This window comes from Podarcis liolepis (assembly GCF_965112155.1).
Source record: "Podarcis liolepis genome assembly, chromosome: 8".
Classification (NCBI taxonomy): Eukaryota; Metazoa; Chordata; class Lepidosauria; order Squamata; family Lacertidae; genus Podarcis; species Podarcis liolepis.
In genome coordinates, this window is record NC_139560.1 from 29,123,835 (window position 1) to 29,137,550 (window position 13,716).

General features: G+C 40.0%; 1 protein-coding gene across 6 annotated transcripts in view; it reads right to left on the reverse strand.

Moving 5' to 3' along the window:
- The window catches only part of RALYL (RALY RNA binding protein like), a 263,198-nt gene that overhangs the window by 138,615 nt on the left and 110,867 nt on the right, over nucleotides 1–13,716 (reverse strand). For all 6 annotated transcript variants that reach the window (XM_083517403.1, XM_083517405.1, XM_083517404.1 and 3 more), the window contains one exon: nucleotides 717–995. In XM_083517403.1, coding sequence (XP_083373529.1) covers nucleotides 717–972 — 256 coding nt within the window. In that variant the 5' untranslated portion in view covers nucleotides 973–995. The remainder of the gene's footprint in view (nucleotides 1–716; nucleotides 996–13,716) is intronic.

Consider the following 13,716-nt stretch of genomic DNA (forward strand, 5'->3'; position numbering starts at 1 on the left):
GAAGTCCATATTGTGCTATCGATTTCATAATTTTTGATCTGGCAATATATTGCAAATCGTGTGTGTGTGTTTGTGTGTGTTTGTGTGTGTTTGTGTGTGTGTGTGTGTGTGTGTGTCCTATGCAAAAATAATGATGTAGGAAAAACTGGGAAGCCGGCCAATGCCTCTACATAGCTCCATCCTTATTTCAGACATTGTGATATATCAGTATAATGTTTACCTGTTGATAAATTGCAATGTTGAAAACTGGATATTGCCCAGCCCATAACTCATTATCTATGCCAACCAGGAATCACCAATGTGGCACCTACGGGTGCACATACACCCATGAAGTCCTTCTCTTGCACCCTCATGAATTAGATTTTTTTTTAAAAAAAACATTCTGTTGTAGCCAACAGATGGTGGTGCATGTGGTGCTTAACTGTGGTGTGAAAATGTGCAGTTTGTCTGGTTTACAAAACTGCTCATGGGACCAAAAAGGTTGCCAAGCCCAGATGTACACTGTCTTGTCCATTCGTGGATTCTAAGCATTTCTAAATTATGATTGCCACAAGAATGAGGTACAAGCCAAAACAAAGGAGAAGAGTAAATATGTCAGTTGTTTTCATTCAAACGGACACAACCCCCAAGTACATATAGCTATAGGGAAATGGGTTTTACAAGGAAAAGTAAAAGCATAAATGACAGAACACATAGGATGGCATGCAGATACTCACCAAGAGGTTGCCCCGCAATGATCCTGGCATTCTCTCCTGCCACAGCAGCCCTCGCGTGCCTCTCACTCATATACTGTACAAATGCATAACCTTTGTGCACCGAGCAGCCAACTATTTTTCCATACTTTGCAAAGATCGCCTCTATGTCACTCTTTTTGACAATGGCTGTGTTGAGGTTGCCAATGAAGACTCTTGAGTTGATGGATTTGGGGTCATTCTTATTGGTGACATTACTGGTCTGTGTTTTGCCAGTCATGGTTGGCTCGCTTGACTTCAGCCCTTAAAACAAGACAACAAAGATTTATGTTTAGTTGTATATATTCATCTCTAGTTAGGTATGAAGTTTAACAAAAACACCAACAACTAATTGAATCTAAATCATGAGGAGTATATAGTTAATGATGACTGACCATTAGAAAGGTCCAGTGAACATTATCAGAAACCAATTTTAAACCCTACATTTTTATGAATTTAAAATACACTCATAAATCAAGCCTTCTCAAATTTAGCACTTTGCCAATATTCACTGATTTAAACATGAAAGTTCAGTCAGTGGCTTATTAAATAACCATCTTTCCATCATGCAAAATAAGAGACTAAAACACTACTGTGTGTCAATGAAATGAACAGCCAAGGCCAGCTGAGGAGCAAATCTTCACGATGATGAAAAGCTTGCCTGCTTTTATCTGGCTCCTGTCAATCAGCGTACATTATCTTTTCCAGCCTGTTAAATACTGTAGATCATTGCAAGAAGTCCAGAGCAGGTTGAATACAGCTGCTTAGTGCAATCAATATATTTCCATTAGGAGCTAGAAATTTCTTCTTTGCAGAATAGCTTAGAAGGGTAAATTTTGGTTGTTGTTTTGTTGTTGTTGTTAGTAGTAGTAGTAGTAGTAGTAGTAGTAGTAGTAGAAACAGGACCAGCAGCTAATTCTCATCAATGACACAGTAGGTTCTTATCTATCCATCAAGGCTGCCTTTGTGATTATGTGGTTAGATCCTGGAGATAGAATGGTTTGAATTCTTTGTGTTGCGACAATGAAATTTATGAGATTCAGTAGTTGGCATGAATAATTGGAACTGAGGTTTACGCTGTTTTTCTTACGAAACTGCCTAAGACATCCCATACTGTACTACAATTAATAAAACAATCACTATTTCATAAACTACTATCCTAACATTCCTGAGCATATCCTATCATTTGGAAACTGCTTCTGAATATTTTGGATATGAGCTCTTAAGTTTTTACAGTAGGACACACACTTATCTCATGTCTGCAATTGTCATAGCAATTGTCCACAAAACACTAGGGAATATTAAGCTGTTTCTTCTCCTTTTTTCATCCCCCTCCTCCAAAAAAATCCCTGCAACAATTGTTTTTGCAGGAAAACCACTGAAGCTGTCCTCCTGAAACTTGGCAGGATTCAGCACTCAGAAGAGGCAACATTGCCTGCAAATTTCATTCAATTCTGCCGCCATATCAAAACATTACAGATTGTTCCTTTAAAAAGAACAACAAAACAAACAAAAAACTTTAAATGGTCCTAAAGCTATTCATTTGTAATTTGGCAGGTTTTATCCATTCTGGAGGGGCTATTATGCCTGAAAATTTCATTCACGTCTTTGGCATATATATAATTTTTAGAAGTTAGAATAAAAAGTTTTAGATTACAGTATTCTGTAATTTCTGTTAAGCTCCCCTCAATACTACAGAGCCATCTTATGCATGTCTACTCAGAAGTCAGCCTTGTTGTTTTTAATATGGCTTATTACCAGATTAGTATGCATATAATTATCACTTAAAATATTTTTCTACGTCCTGTGTGTATCCAAATATACATGCAAGTAAGTTGCCTGCCATTTAAACTAGTGGCCAAAATTGTGGAAAACTTTTAGAGAAAGTGTATTTCCGAGGTTTGATGGCTCTTAACACCACTTTCTTTTGAAGTAATACCATAAAACTATATATCAACGGAATGATAATTTAATGAAGAATGTAATGCAACAAAGCTTGTTGAATTATCTGTATTCTATCAAAAGTTATAGCCAAATAACCAGAAAAAGGTGTGTTTAGAGAGCCAATCAGGTATCATCTGTTTTTAACAATGATGGCTAAAAATACCACTTTTTTGAGTAATACCATAAAATTATATAACAATGGAAATATAATTTAATGAAGAATGTAATGGAATAGCTTATATGAAGCCATTACAACAGCAGTCATAAAGAGGAAATGTGAAACACATTGGAAAAATGAGCTATACAGAAATTCTTACTATGTCAGTAACCTTTAGCCTTCCCATGCAGTAAACCAAGTTTTTTAGTTCTGCAGCTGTAATAATATGAAGCAAGATTGAATTATTGCCTCTATTAATTGAGTTTTATTGCTGGATTGTTTCTGACTAACAAGTTTCTTTAGTTGGCTCTATAGATTTTCGATTGGGTTAAGGTCTGGGCTATGTATTTTGGGGCATTTACATTCCCATTAATAACACAAATTCTGCCCACACCTTTTGCTGTCATACAACCCTAGATCATAACACTAACTGGGTGTTTCACAGTAGGTGTAATACAAGTAGGATGTAAATCTTCTCCGATTCTTCTCCTTATGTATTTCATGCCATCACTTTCAAGCAAGGAGACTTGGGTTTCATCACTCCAAATAACACTGTCCCATTGTTCCACTGTCCAGTTAACATAGGTTTTAGCCCAGTTTAATCTTTTCAACCTTTGTTTGAGATATAACAATGGCTTTTTCCTTGGAATTCTAGCATTTAGACCATATTCCTGTAGTCTGTGCCAAACAGTCCTTGCACTCAGCTTCACATTACATTGCGCAATGTCATCTTGTATACACCCAGATGATTTTCTTCTGTCATGTAGGCATAGTCTCTCAATTCTTCTATCATCACTTGCTGTTGTGCACCTTTTCCTGCCTTTACCAGTCTGATTTTGTAGTGACTAGGTCTCCTTATACCTCTTCAAAAATTTAGAAATGCCATCTTTGGTTAAGTTTCCACCAATTTTTTTTCTTTTAATTTCTTCATAACTTTAGCCTTGTTCACTTAATAGTACTATTTTACATCACTTTCTGGGTGACCAGCCAACTCTTTGCGCCATTTCTTTAATTTTATTATGTTTTACAAGCTCACTAAATGAAGAACAAAAAAACCCCCAACAAACTTGATAGCAATCATATAACACACTGGCAAATGTCCTCTATATTTATGTTGTAATAAATCATCCTTCATAAAAGTTATTGCATTACATTCTTCATTAAATTATCTTCCCATTGATGTATGATTTATGGTATTACTCCAAAAAAGTGTTATTATGAGCCATCATTGCCAAAACAAGATGACACCTGATTGGCTCTCTAAACACTCCTTTTTCTCGTTATTTGGCTATAGCTTTTGATAGAATACAGATAATTGAACAAACTTTGTGCATTACATACTTCATTAAATTATCTTTCCATTGATATATAATTTTATGGTATTACGCTGAAAAAAGTGGTGTTATGAGCCATCAAACTTGGGAAATACACTTTCTCCAAAAGGTTTCCACAATTTTGGCCACTAGTGTAACTAGAGGTCAGCAATGTATTTTCAAGCCAACCACGTGGCTTTTCTATTGGCCAGAAACTACTGCATTCACACACACATTTCCTAATACTGAAAAATGACTTTGGTGAGGAAGAGGCCATTTATATAGCAATTAAGTACATAACATTTATTACAGGGTACAGTTAAGAGTTATGTTACTGCTCTGCTCTGCTTCATTGTGGTCATATTTTAGATCTTATCACCACCATTGCTCAACTGAGGCTTAAATCTGAGATGCTATTCTACACACTCATTTCTCAAGTGGAAAAATGAACAAGTGGTGAAATCCCAAAGGATTATTTTGGGTAGTAATTCTTTGGCCCATTTCACACAAACAACCAAGTAGCATGGAGGTCTCTGGAAACGAAACAATTTTGGCTCTGAATTACTACACCACAAGGAGGTTGGTAATTGAGAAGCTCTACTTCTCATTTTCGCCTGCAGGTATGGGAGTGGATGTGCTGGACCATTGTCTTGCCTCAGTAATGGACTGGATGAGAGCCAACAAGCTAAAGCTCAATCCAGTTAGGACTGGGGCACTAGACTGGATGGGTGGCTCTTGATGGGGTTACACTCCCTCCAAAGGAGAAGGTATCCAGCCAAGGGGTACTTCTGAATCCACTGCCATCACTTGAGGCTCAGGTGGCCTTGGTGGTGTGGAGTGCCTTCCATCAACTTCTGCTGGTTACCCCTTATCCCCAATCCAATCCTTAAATTACAAGGGACTTGCATATATTCTTTATAATGTGGCCTAGTGGTCAAGTGATCAGAAAGCAGACTTTTCTATAGATCAGTATCAAAAGACATTGTGCTGAGCCACCTGCAACACAGCAGCTTCATGGAAAATGGAATACAGGAAGCTCAAATGCATGTATCAGGCAACTGCACTCCAGGATTTAATGGAGGAATCTTTCCCATCACCTATAGCCTGATTCTTTTAACTGAAGATACAAAGAACTGAACCTCTATCTTCTGCATGCAAAGCGTATGGTCCTCAGCTAAGTGTCTCAGAAATATGCAGAGACTGAGCAAAATGGCAATGGTAAAGTAGGGTGGCTGGCTGCTGAATGGTACTAGGACTGGGGAATAATGCATCTATATACTACTCTGAGACATTTAAACTAATCATTAAGCTGGCTATAGCAGATTGTTAGTATTTTTTTTCTCTACAGCTTATTTGGGTTTACACAGTTGTTAAAAAAATCAATTAAATTTGTACAGTGCCATCTATGAGCAGGATATCTTCTACAGCACAATAAGAAACATGTGCATGAAAGAGGAAACGTAATGCCTGAAGCAGTAGCACATGAGCTATTATGGGCACATTTCCATGGACCTGCTATACAGTGGTACCTCAGGTTAAGAACTTAATTCGTTCCAGAGGTCCGTACTTAACCTGCAACTGTTCTTAACCTGAAGCACCACTTTGGCTAATGGGGCCTCCTGCTGCTGCTGCGCCACCGCTGCACAATTTCTGTTCTCATCCTGAAGCAAAGTTCTTAACCCGAGGTAATATTTCTGGTTCCAGTTACAGATGGGTAGCCGTGTTGGTCTGCCATAGTCAAAATAAAAAAATTCCTTCCTGTAGCACCTTAAAGACCAACTAAGTTAGTTCTTGGTATAAGCTTTCGTGTGCATGCACACATGTGTATCTGAAGAAGTGTGCATGCACACGAAAGCTTATACCAAGAACTAACTTAGTTGGTCTTTAAGGTGCTACAGGAAGGAATTTTAATATTTCTGGGTTAGCAGAGTCTGTAACCTGAAGCGTATGTAACCCGAGGTACCACTGTACTTTGTTTAGAAAGTCATCCTGACTGGGGTGACTGTGTGTGTGTGTGTGTGTGTGTGAGAGAGAGAGAGAGAGAGAGAGAATGAGCCTTCCTTATAAGGAAATGGTGATGCGCTTGCCATGAGCAGAACAATTTTGTGCATCATAACACAGTTCAACTCAGCCCTAATTCAGGTCTGCAATAGCGTTTAGAACAACAAATCTGGGTCAAGGTGAAGGAGTATTTTCCAACATTCTGCACATGAAAACAAGGACACCCTTGAGGACTTATAACACCTCAATTCTTCTTCCAGACATCACTGAGCACCGACCTACATGCACCCACTCCTGAACACTAATGGAAAGGCTCTTTTCCAACTGCTGTGTTGTTTTGCACTACAAATGCATTTACACTGTATTAATTTACTCAAGAGTCTGTTCTGCACTGGGTTCTGAAGCAGCTGTTTTGATATATAGGCCAAAACATTTTTCTTTTGCAAGACTTAAGAATGGTTTAATAGGAAGTTTCATCTCACAAGAAGTCTGGCTGAACTTCATGCTACAACTCGAACACATTCCCAGCAGCATGCATAATGCAATCCTATGCCTGGTTACTCAGGTGTAATCCCACTGTGGCTTAATTCCATGTATGTATATAACAGAATTATTAAAAAGTTATCCTGGAATCTCCCCCAAAGGCAAAACAGTGATACTGAAGTACTGGAGACCAGTACCAGAAAACAGGGAGAATTGGATTATTGCTTTCTATGAGAAAGAAACAGCAGATGGTGGGCACAAGAGGAAAATGGCTGCCAGTATGAGTGGGGGGCTGGGGATCCTCATATTTCAATAGTCTGAATCCAGAAAAGCTGAATGTGTTTTGAATCTGACCATACTTTCCAGGGCTACAGTGCTCAAAGTATGATGCTATCTTTTCAGGCAGACACAAGGTAAGCAGGGCTTGGTTATGTCTGAACTTTATGAATTAACATTCTTGCCATATAAATTAACTAGCAGCCTCATACCCACTGTTGCTCAGGAATTCTAAGTAACAAAACAAAAATCACCGCAGGTTTGAGATCAGTGGTTAAAATCAGTACAATTTTGAAAGACTCAATCTGCCATCTTGATTCAAAACAGAATTCAACTGGATCCAAACACAGAAGAAAACCGTCTCCTTGATGTCATGAACCATCATGCAAAATTTGGTTACGGTATATTTATAGGCAGCCAAATGCACAATGAACAGATAAGCAACTTTCTAAAATATATAGCAGAATACACATTGGTGGACCACAGGGCTTTCTTTTTTTAATGCAGACAGTGCAAAACCGAAATTCCGCTTGATCGAAATGTCTTTCACAAAGCTCATACGTAGGGATTGCTAGATCATTTCCTTTGTTTTATTGCATAACAATCTCACATTTTAAATTCTGTTTTCTATTACAGTGGTACCTCACAAGACGAATGCCTCGCAAGACGGAAAACTCGCAAAACGAAAGGGTTTTTTGTTTTTTGAGTTGCTTCGCAAGACGATTTTCCCTATGGGCTTGCTTCGCAAGACAGAAACGTCTTGCAAGTTTGTTTCCTTTTTCTTAAAACCGTTAATACAGTTGCGACTTGACTTCGAGGAGCAACTCATAGCACGCAGTGTGGTAAGACTTTTTTGAGGTTTTTGAAGACTTTGGTGATTTTTGAAGCTTTTCCAAAACTTTTCCGACACCGTGCTTCGCAAGACGAAAAAAACCGCAAGACGAAAAAACTCGCGGAACGAATTAATTTCGTCTTGCGAGGCACCTTTGTATTACAATCTGAATCATGTGTGAATAGGACCTGGAACTTTCCCCCCCTGCCCCAAATTAGCATTGCAAAATGCCACATATTTTCTATCAGAAATAAAGGATTTTTGTCTGATAGTTGTCCACCTATTAAAAATTCTGGCTAGGCAAATGCATTGAAGAAATATGTAATAGTAAGATTATTATTAATGTGTATATAACTGAGGTTTGATTTCCTGGAGTGAACAATACAATTGTACAATACAGTTGTTTAAATTTTCAAATGACCTCCCCCCACCCCCTGCAAAAAAAGGAACAGCAATCTCCACAGCAATAAGAACTAATATATTTATTTTATTCAGCTAGCTGTATGCATTTGCATAATACTGGCATGCTGTGGAGTCACTCACAGTCAATATACAATATAAAAGATCTGAAATATGTATGTGATTTACATTACACCCTTACAGTAGTAGCTGTCACATTTGCAGGCATAGGCTGTACTCAAAGGCGCATTTCTGACATCTGTATGTATTGCAACAGATACCCCTCAGGAATCCCAATTTCACTGGGGCCATTGGGGCACTAAAGGACAAGACACCTCTGACAGGCAAGCCATGGAAAGGAAGCTCATTACCGCTCTGTCCTCCTGCCCACAGCACAAAGATACCGTACGCTGGGGACTATGTTGTGGTCTGCAGGCTGCCTGGTTGTATGCATGCAGTGTCAGGCAATGTCATGGGGTGGTTTGGCCATCGCCACATAGAGATCACTTTCCCTGCATGCCTGATATGAAGACAGCAGTGGCTGCTAGTAATCCCTTTAATGTTTTATGATGAAGAGAAGATGGCTTGGGAGATGGCTCTTTCCTTGACTGAACTGTTTTAAAACACAACTTTGTAACATGGCAGTGACAGCATTTAGCATACATATTTCAATGTATCTGAAGAAGTGTGCATGTACAAAAAAGCTCATACTAATAACAAACTTAGTTGGTCTCTAAGGTGCTACTGGAAGAATTTTTATTTTTATTTTGTTTCGACTACGGCAGACCAACACGGCTACCTACCTGTAACATATTTCAATGTGCATATTAAGTCACTTAACAATTAGTCACTTGAAATGGTTTCAGCTTGGCAAAAATCAGATCAGGATATGACCCTATAAAATTTAATATACTGGCTGAAATTTGCTTTTGTTTGTTAAACAGAAGGTACATTTTTCAAGGTGTTTGCTGTTTCTTGTACATAAGAGAGCACAAGATAGAATGAATCAGGTTCACAAGCTTAACATGAGTCAACAGTGTAAAGCAGCAGCGAAAAAAGCTAATGCTATTATAGGATACATCAACAGAAGCATAGTGTAATAGGGAAGTAATAGTACTTGCTCTGTTCTGCCTTGCTCAAACCACACCTGGAGTGCAGGGTCCAATTCTGGGCACCACAATTTAAGAAGGACATTGAAGAGCAGGTTGGAGCTTTCTTGTGGATATTTGCTGGCTCAAATAGCAAGCTTCTACAAAAAGAACCACAGGCGCAAACTAGAGCTCACAATTACAGAACCACCTCCAGTGGTTGTTTTCACACATTGCATCATAACATATACAACACTTTTAAATATGGGCTTACGCACACCTCCACTTGTCCCTTGCCTAGAAAGTTCAAGTCTGAGAGGTTTTCTTCTTGACCTGCACTTTCTAGGCAAATGTCTGAGCAGTCGCCCCCTTGCCTTGCTCCTTTTCCAAAGAAAACCTGCTCTTTAGTGATAAATTGGTGCAAACAGAGAAAACCCAAATTGCTATTTGCTTCCTAGGAGCTTCCATAGGCCCTCCTGCAACCTTCTCAGACCCTGGTAAGTGGGAAGGTGCCTTCCTTACTGATCTCTGGGATGCTCCCAGAGCCCCCACACCTCCTTCCCAGAGGCCAGGGTTGGGTTTGGGGAAGTTAGTGTGAGGGCTTTGGAACTCACTAAGCGAGGAAAACCCATCGTCCAGCCTGGATCCTGAGGTCCAGCTCCAAGGGCCTTCTGGTGGTTTCCTCACTGCAATAAGTGAGGTTACAGGGGACCAGGCAGAGGGCCTTTTTGGTAGTGGTACCCGTTCTGTAGAACGCCCTCCCATCGCATGTCAAGGAGATAAATAACTACAGTACATGACTTTTAAATGACATCTGAAGGCAGCCCTGTAGAGTGGTACCTTGGTTCTCAAACTTAATCCGCTCTAGGAGTCCCTTTCAACTCCCGAAACCGTTCGAAAACTAAGGCGTCTGATTGGCTGCAGGAGCTTCCTGCACTCAATTGGAAGCTGCGGAAGCCAAGTCGGACGTTCGGCTTCCATAAAACATTTGCAACCCGGAACAGTCGCTTCTGGGTTTGTGGCGTTTGGGAGCCGATTGTTCAGGAGCCAAGCCGTTCAAGTACTAAGATACCACTGTATAGGGAAGTTTTTAATGTTTCAGGTTTTATTGTGTTTATAATATTTTGTTGGGAGCCACCCAGAATGGCTGGGGCAACCCAGTCAGATAGGCAGGGTAGAAATAATAAAGTTGTTATTACTATTATTATTACTGATTGTGCAGGTGGTGGTGGTGAAACATTAACTGGAGAGTGGGGAGCAGTGGGTTTCCTTGGCCCTCCATTTGTTTATTTATGCCCCCCTGCCCCCCAGTAAGGTTGTGATTGCGTTAGTAAAGCGAGCACAAGTTGCTGACTTGCTGTATTTATTTTTCAGAATGACTCAATTTCCAGGCAGAAAATATTTCTTCTATACATTTGAAATGTAAATTGGATTTTGTTTTGTTTTTTAAATTAATCTTTAGGAATGTGTGCAAAAACTAGCTCTCTTGGCAAGGTTATAGAGATAGCAGAAATGAACATAGCATTAAAAGAAAGCACATTTTAAAAGCTTCTAATGCTAATGATGTTTATTTAATATTAAAATTCCACAAAGGTCCCCAGTCGCTTCTGAATATAAAAGACATTTCTTCACAGAACTTCCATGTTGCTGCCGTCAGCCTTTCAGACTCAGGATCCATTTAGGGAAGTGATGCCCTTAGCCAATCACATCCTCCCAGCCTGAAACCTTGGTGTGAAAGTGGGAGGACAAAGGAAGAACTGCAAGGAAACAGAACCTTTTGTGAAAGTCATCTGAAAATAAATAAATAAATCTATATATATCGAGTTTATCAGGGGCCAGACAGAAGGTTGATTATATCTCATATTAATTTATTTTAAAAGCTGTTGGGGGTGGAAGATTAATACTAAACTGCCACAGTTGTTGATTAAATTACTTCTGCTTGTACACAGATGTCATGTCTGTTCCAGCAATTAGAAAGAAGAGAGTTCACTATGTTCAAAGGCAAATGACTTCTGAATCATCTGCCTATTGAGACACCATTGTGCTTCCTCCCAATGTTTTGGAGGTGGAAGGGTGACTTTCTAATTGCCACAAAACTATCCTGATTCAAAATGGATAAAATTATGGCATTACTCATTATTTCAAAATTTCCAAGGAGGCGATATATTCCGATTTTAAAAGAAACTAGCCTACTTGTCCTTGTTCCTTCACAGATGGCAATGATCTGAATAGGAGCTGCATGAATAGGATTTGATTTAATAATTCTATGGAGGGAGAAAGGCATTGCGTTTTTGGCGAGCTGCAAAACTAAGAGCAGCAAAGAGCAGTAGCATGACACCATCAGAGAAGGATCGTCTTAACATTAATGGAATGCTTAGCAGCATAAAAGGCTTAATTTCTGAAATTGGTAAGTGGCTGCATTTCAATTTGTCTGAAATGTCTGGCATCTACACTTGGCTTCGACACCCTGGTTTCCAACTTCACAACATCTGGCAAATGTTACTTATAATCAAGAGCGAGTTGCACTGAAGAACATCTGCAATCAGTATGTAATCAAATTCAATGAAAACACAGCCAGTTGCACATAATGTAGTTCAAGTGTGTGTGTGTTTTTAAATGCCAGCACCCTTTCAGTTATACTGGGACTGAGCTACTACTTCTGTTGATCTTAGTTTTGCAGCTCATAAAATGGGAGAGCCCAAGGCTAGCCAGAGAGACATTTTGCTGCTTGAGGCAAATGACAGAATGGCACACAAATGTCAAATATGCAAGATAACTGGCAGGTAAATTTTGATATTGGTGATGGGACAATGCCCTCTTGTGGGCTGCAGGCAAGCTTAGGCACTTGCCACTACTCCCTGTCCCACAACACCTTGCCACCTGAGATGGATGCCTCACTCTGACCAATGGTAGGGCCAACCTTGAGAGAGCACAGGACAACACCCTTAAGTCCTTCCCTGCTGGCCCCACAGCCATAAATAACACCGTACTGGACCCAGCCAACAGTTTATCAGGCCTTGTTTCCTACAGATACCTCTATGAAGTTGCACAGTAGGGCATGAAGGCAACAGCTCTTTTCTGCTATTGTAGCCAAGCAGCCATACTGCCTATGAACCTGGCGGTGCACATAGTCATCACTACTCATATCAGCTGATACTCACTCTCCATAAATTTATCAAAAATTCCACAACAGAAGGTAGGATTCCAGCTAACACTCAACCAATCACCAATACAGGGTACGTATGCAGCGGTTATAAAGAGGGTTATTGAGAAGCAAATAAGCTACTAGCATGTGTCTGTGACAGACATGAGGAGCACAGCCCACCTTTGCAGGTAAACACCAAGGACTCCATTTCACCTGCTAAAATTGCTGGCCAAATTACCATGTTACCTATCAACACCAGGTTTACCTGTTGTTAGAAGAGCCATTCATTTTGTTGGGGAGGGGACTGAGCCATGCAGAGTGGCAAAACACCTAGGAAGTGGCGGGGTTTAATATTTTATTATTATTATTTTATTATTAATGTGTGTGTATATTTTGCTGCTGCGACTAAAAGGGTAAAATAATATTGTTCCAAAGGAATGCACCTTCCCAATGCAGAAATGCTTAGCAATGCATATAATTTGGCCTGAAGCCCTATTTATAGTTGAGGTACTTTTAGCCAAGGTGGCGCTGTGGGTTAAACCACAGAGCCTAGGACTTGCTGATCAGAAGGTCAGCGGTTCAAATCCCCGCGACGGGGTGAGCTCCTGTTGCTCAGTCCCTGCTCCTGCCAACCTAGCAGTTCAAAAGCATGTCAACGTGCAAGTAGATAAATAGGTACCGCTCCAGCGGGAAGGTAAACGGCATTTCCGTGCGCTGCTCTGGTTCGCCAGAAGTGGCTTACTCATGCTGGCCGCATGACCTGGAAACTGTATGCCGGCTCCCTCGGCCAATAAAGCGAGATGAGCGCCGCAACCCCAGAGTCGGTCACGACTGGGCCTAATGGCCAGGGGTCCCTTTACCTTTACTTACTTTAAGGCAAACAGTGGTACCTCGGGTTAAGAACTTAATTCGTTCTGGAGGTCCATTCTTAACCTGAAACGGCTCTTAACCTGAAGCATCACTTTAGCTAATGGGGCCTCCCACTGCCGCAGTGCCACTGCTGCACGATTTCTGTTCTCATCCTGAAGCAAAGGTACTATTTATGGGATAGCGGAGTCTGTAACCTGAAGTGTCTGTAACCTGAAGTACCACTGTACTGTTTCTCTTACTGAATCTTGCTTTTTTTCTGTTCCATTTTCTTTTCTTCCTACTCTCATCTACCAATACTATTATACACAGGCACCATGAACATCTGTTGATGAAGGTTCCATATAATAACAAAACTATATTAACAAAAATGGAGCAGTTCTTTCTGTAATGTTATATTTATCACTCAAACTATTTTAATTCTAATGTTTTCAGCAGCAGCAGCAGCAGCAGCAATAATAGCAGTAATAGCAATAATAG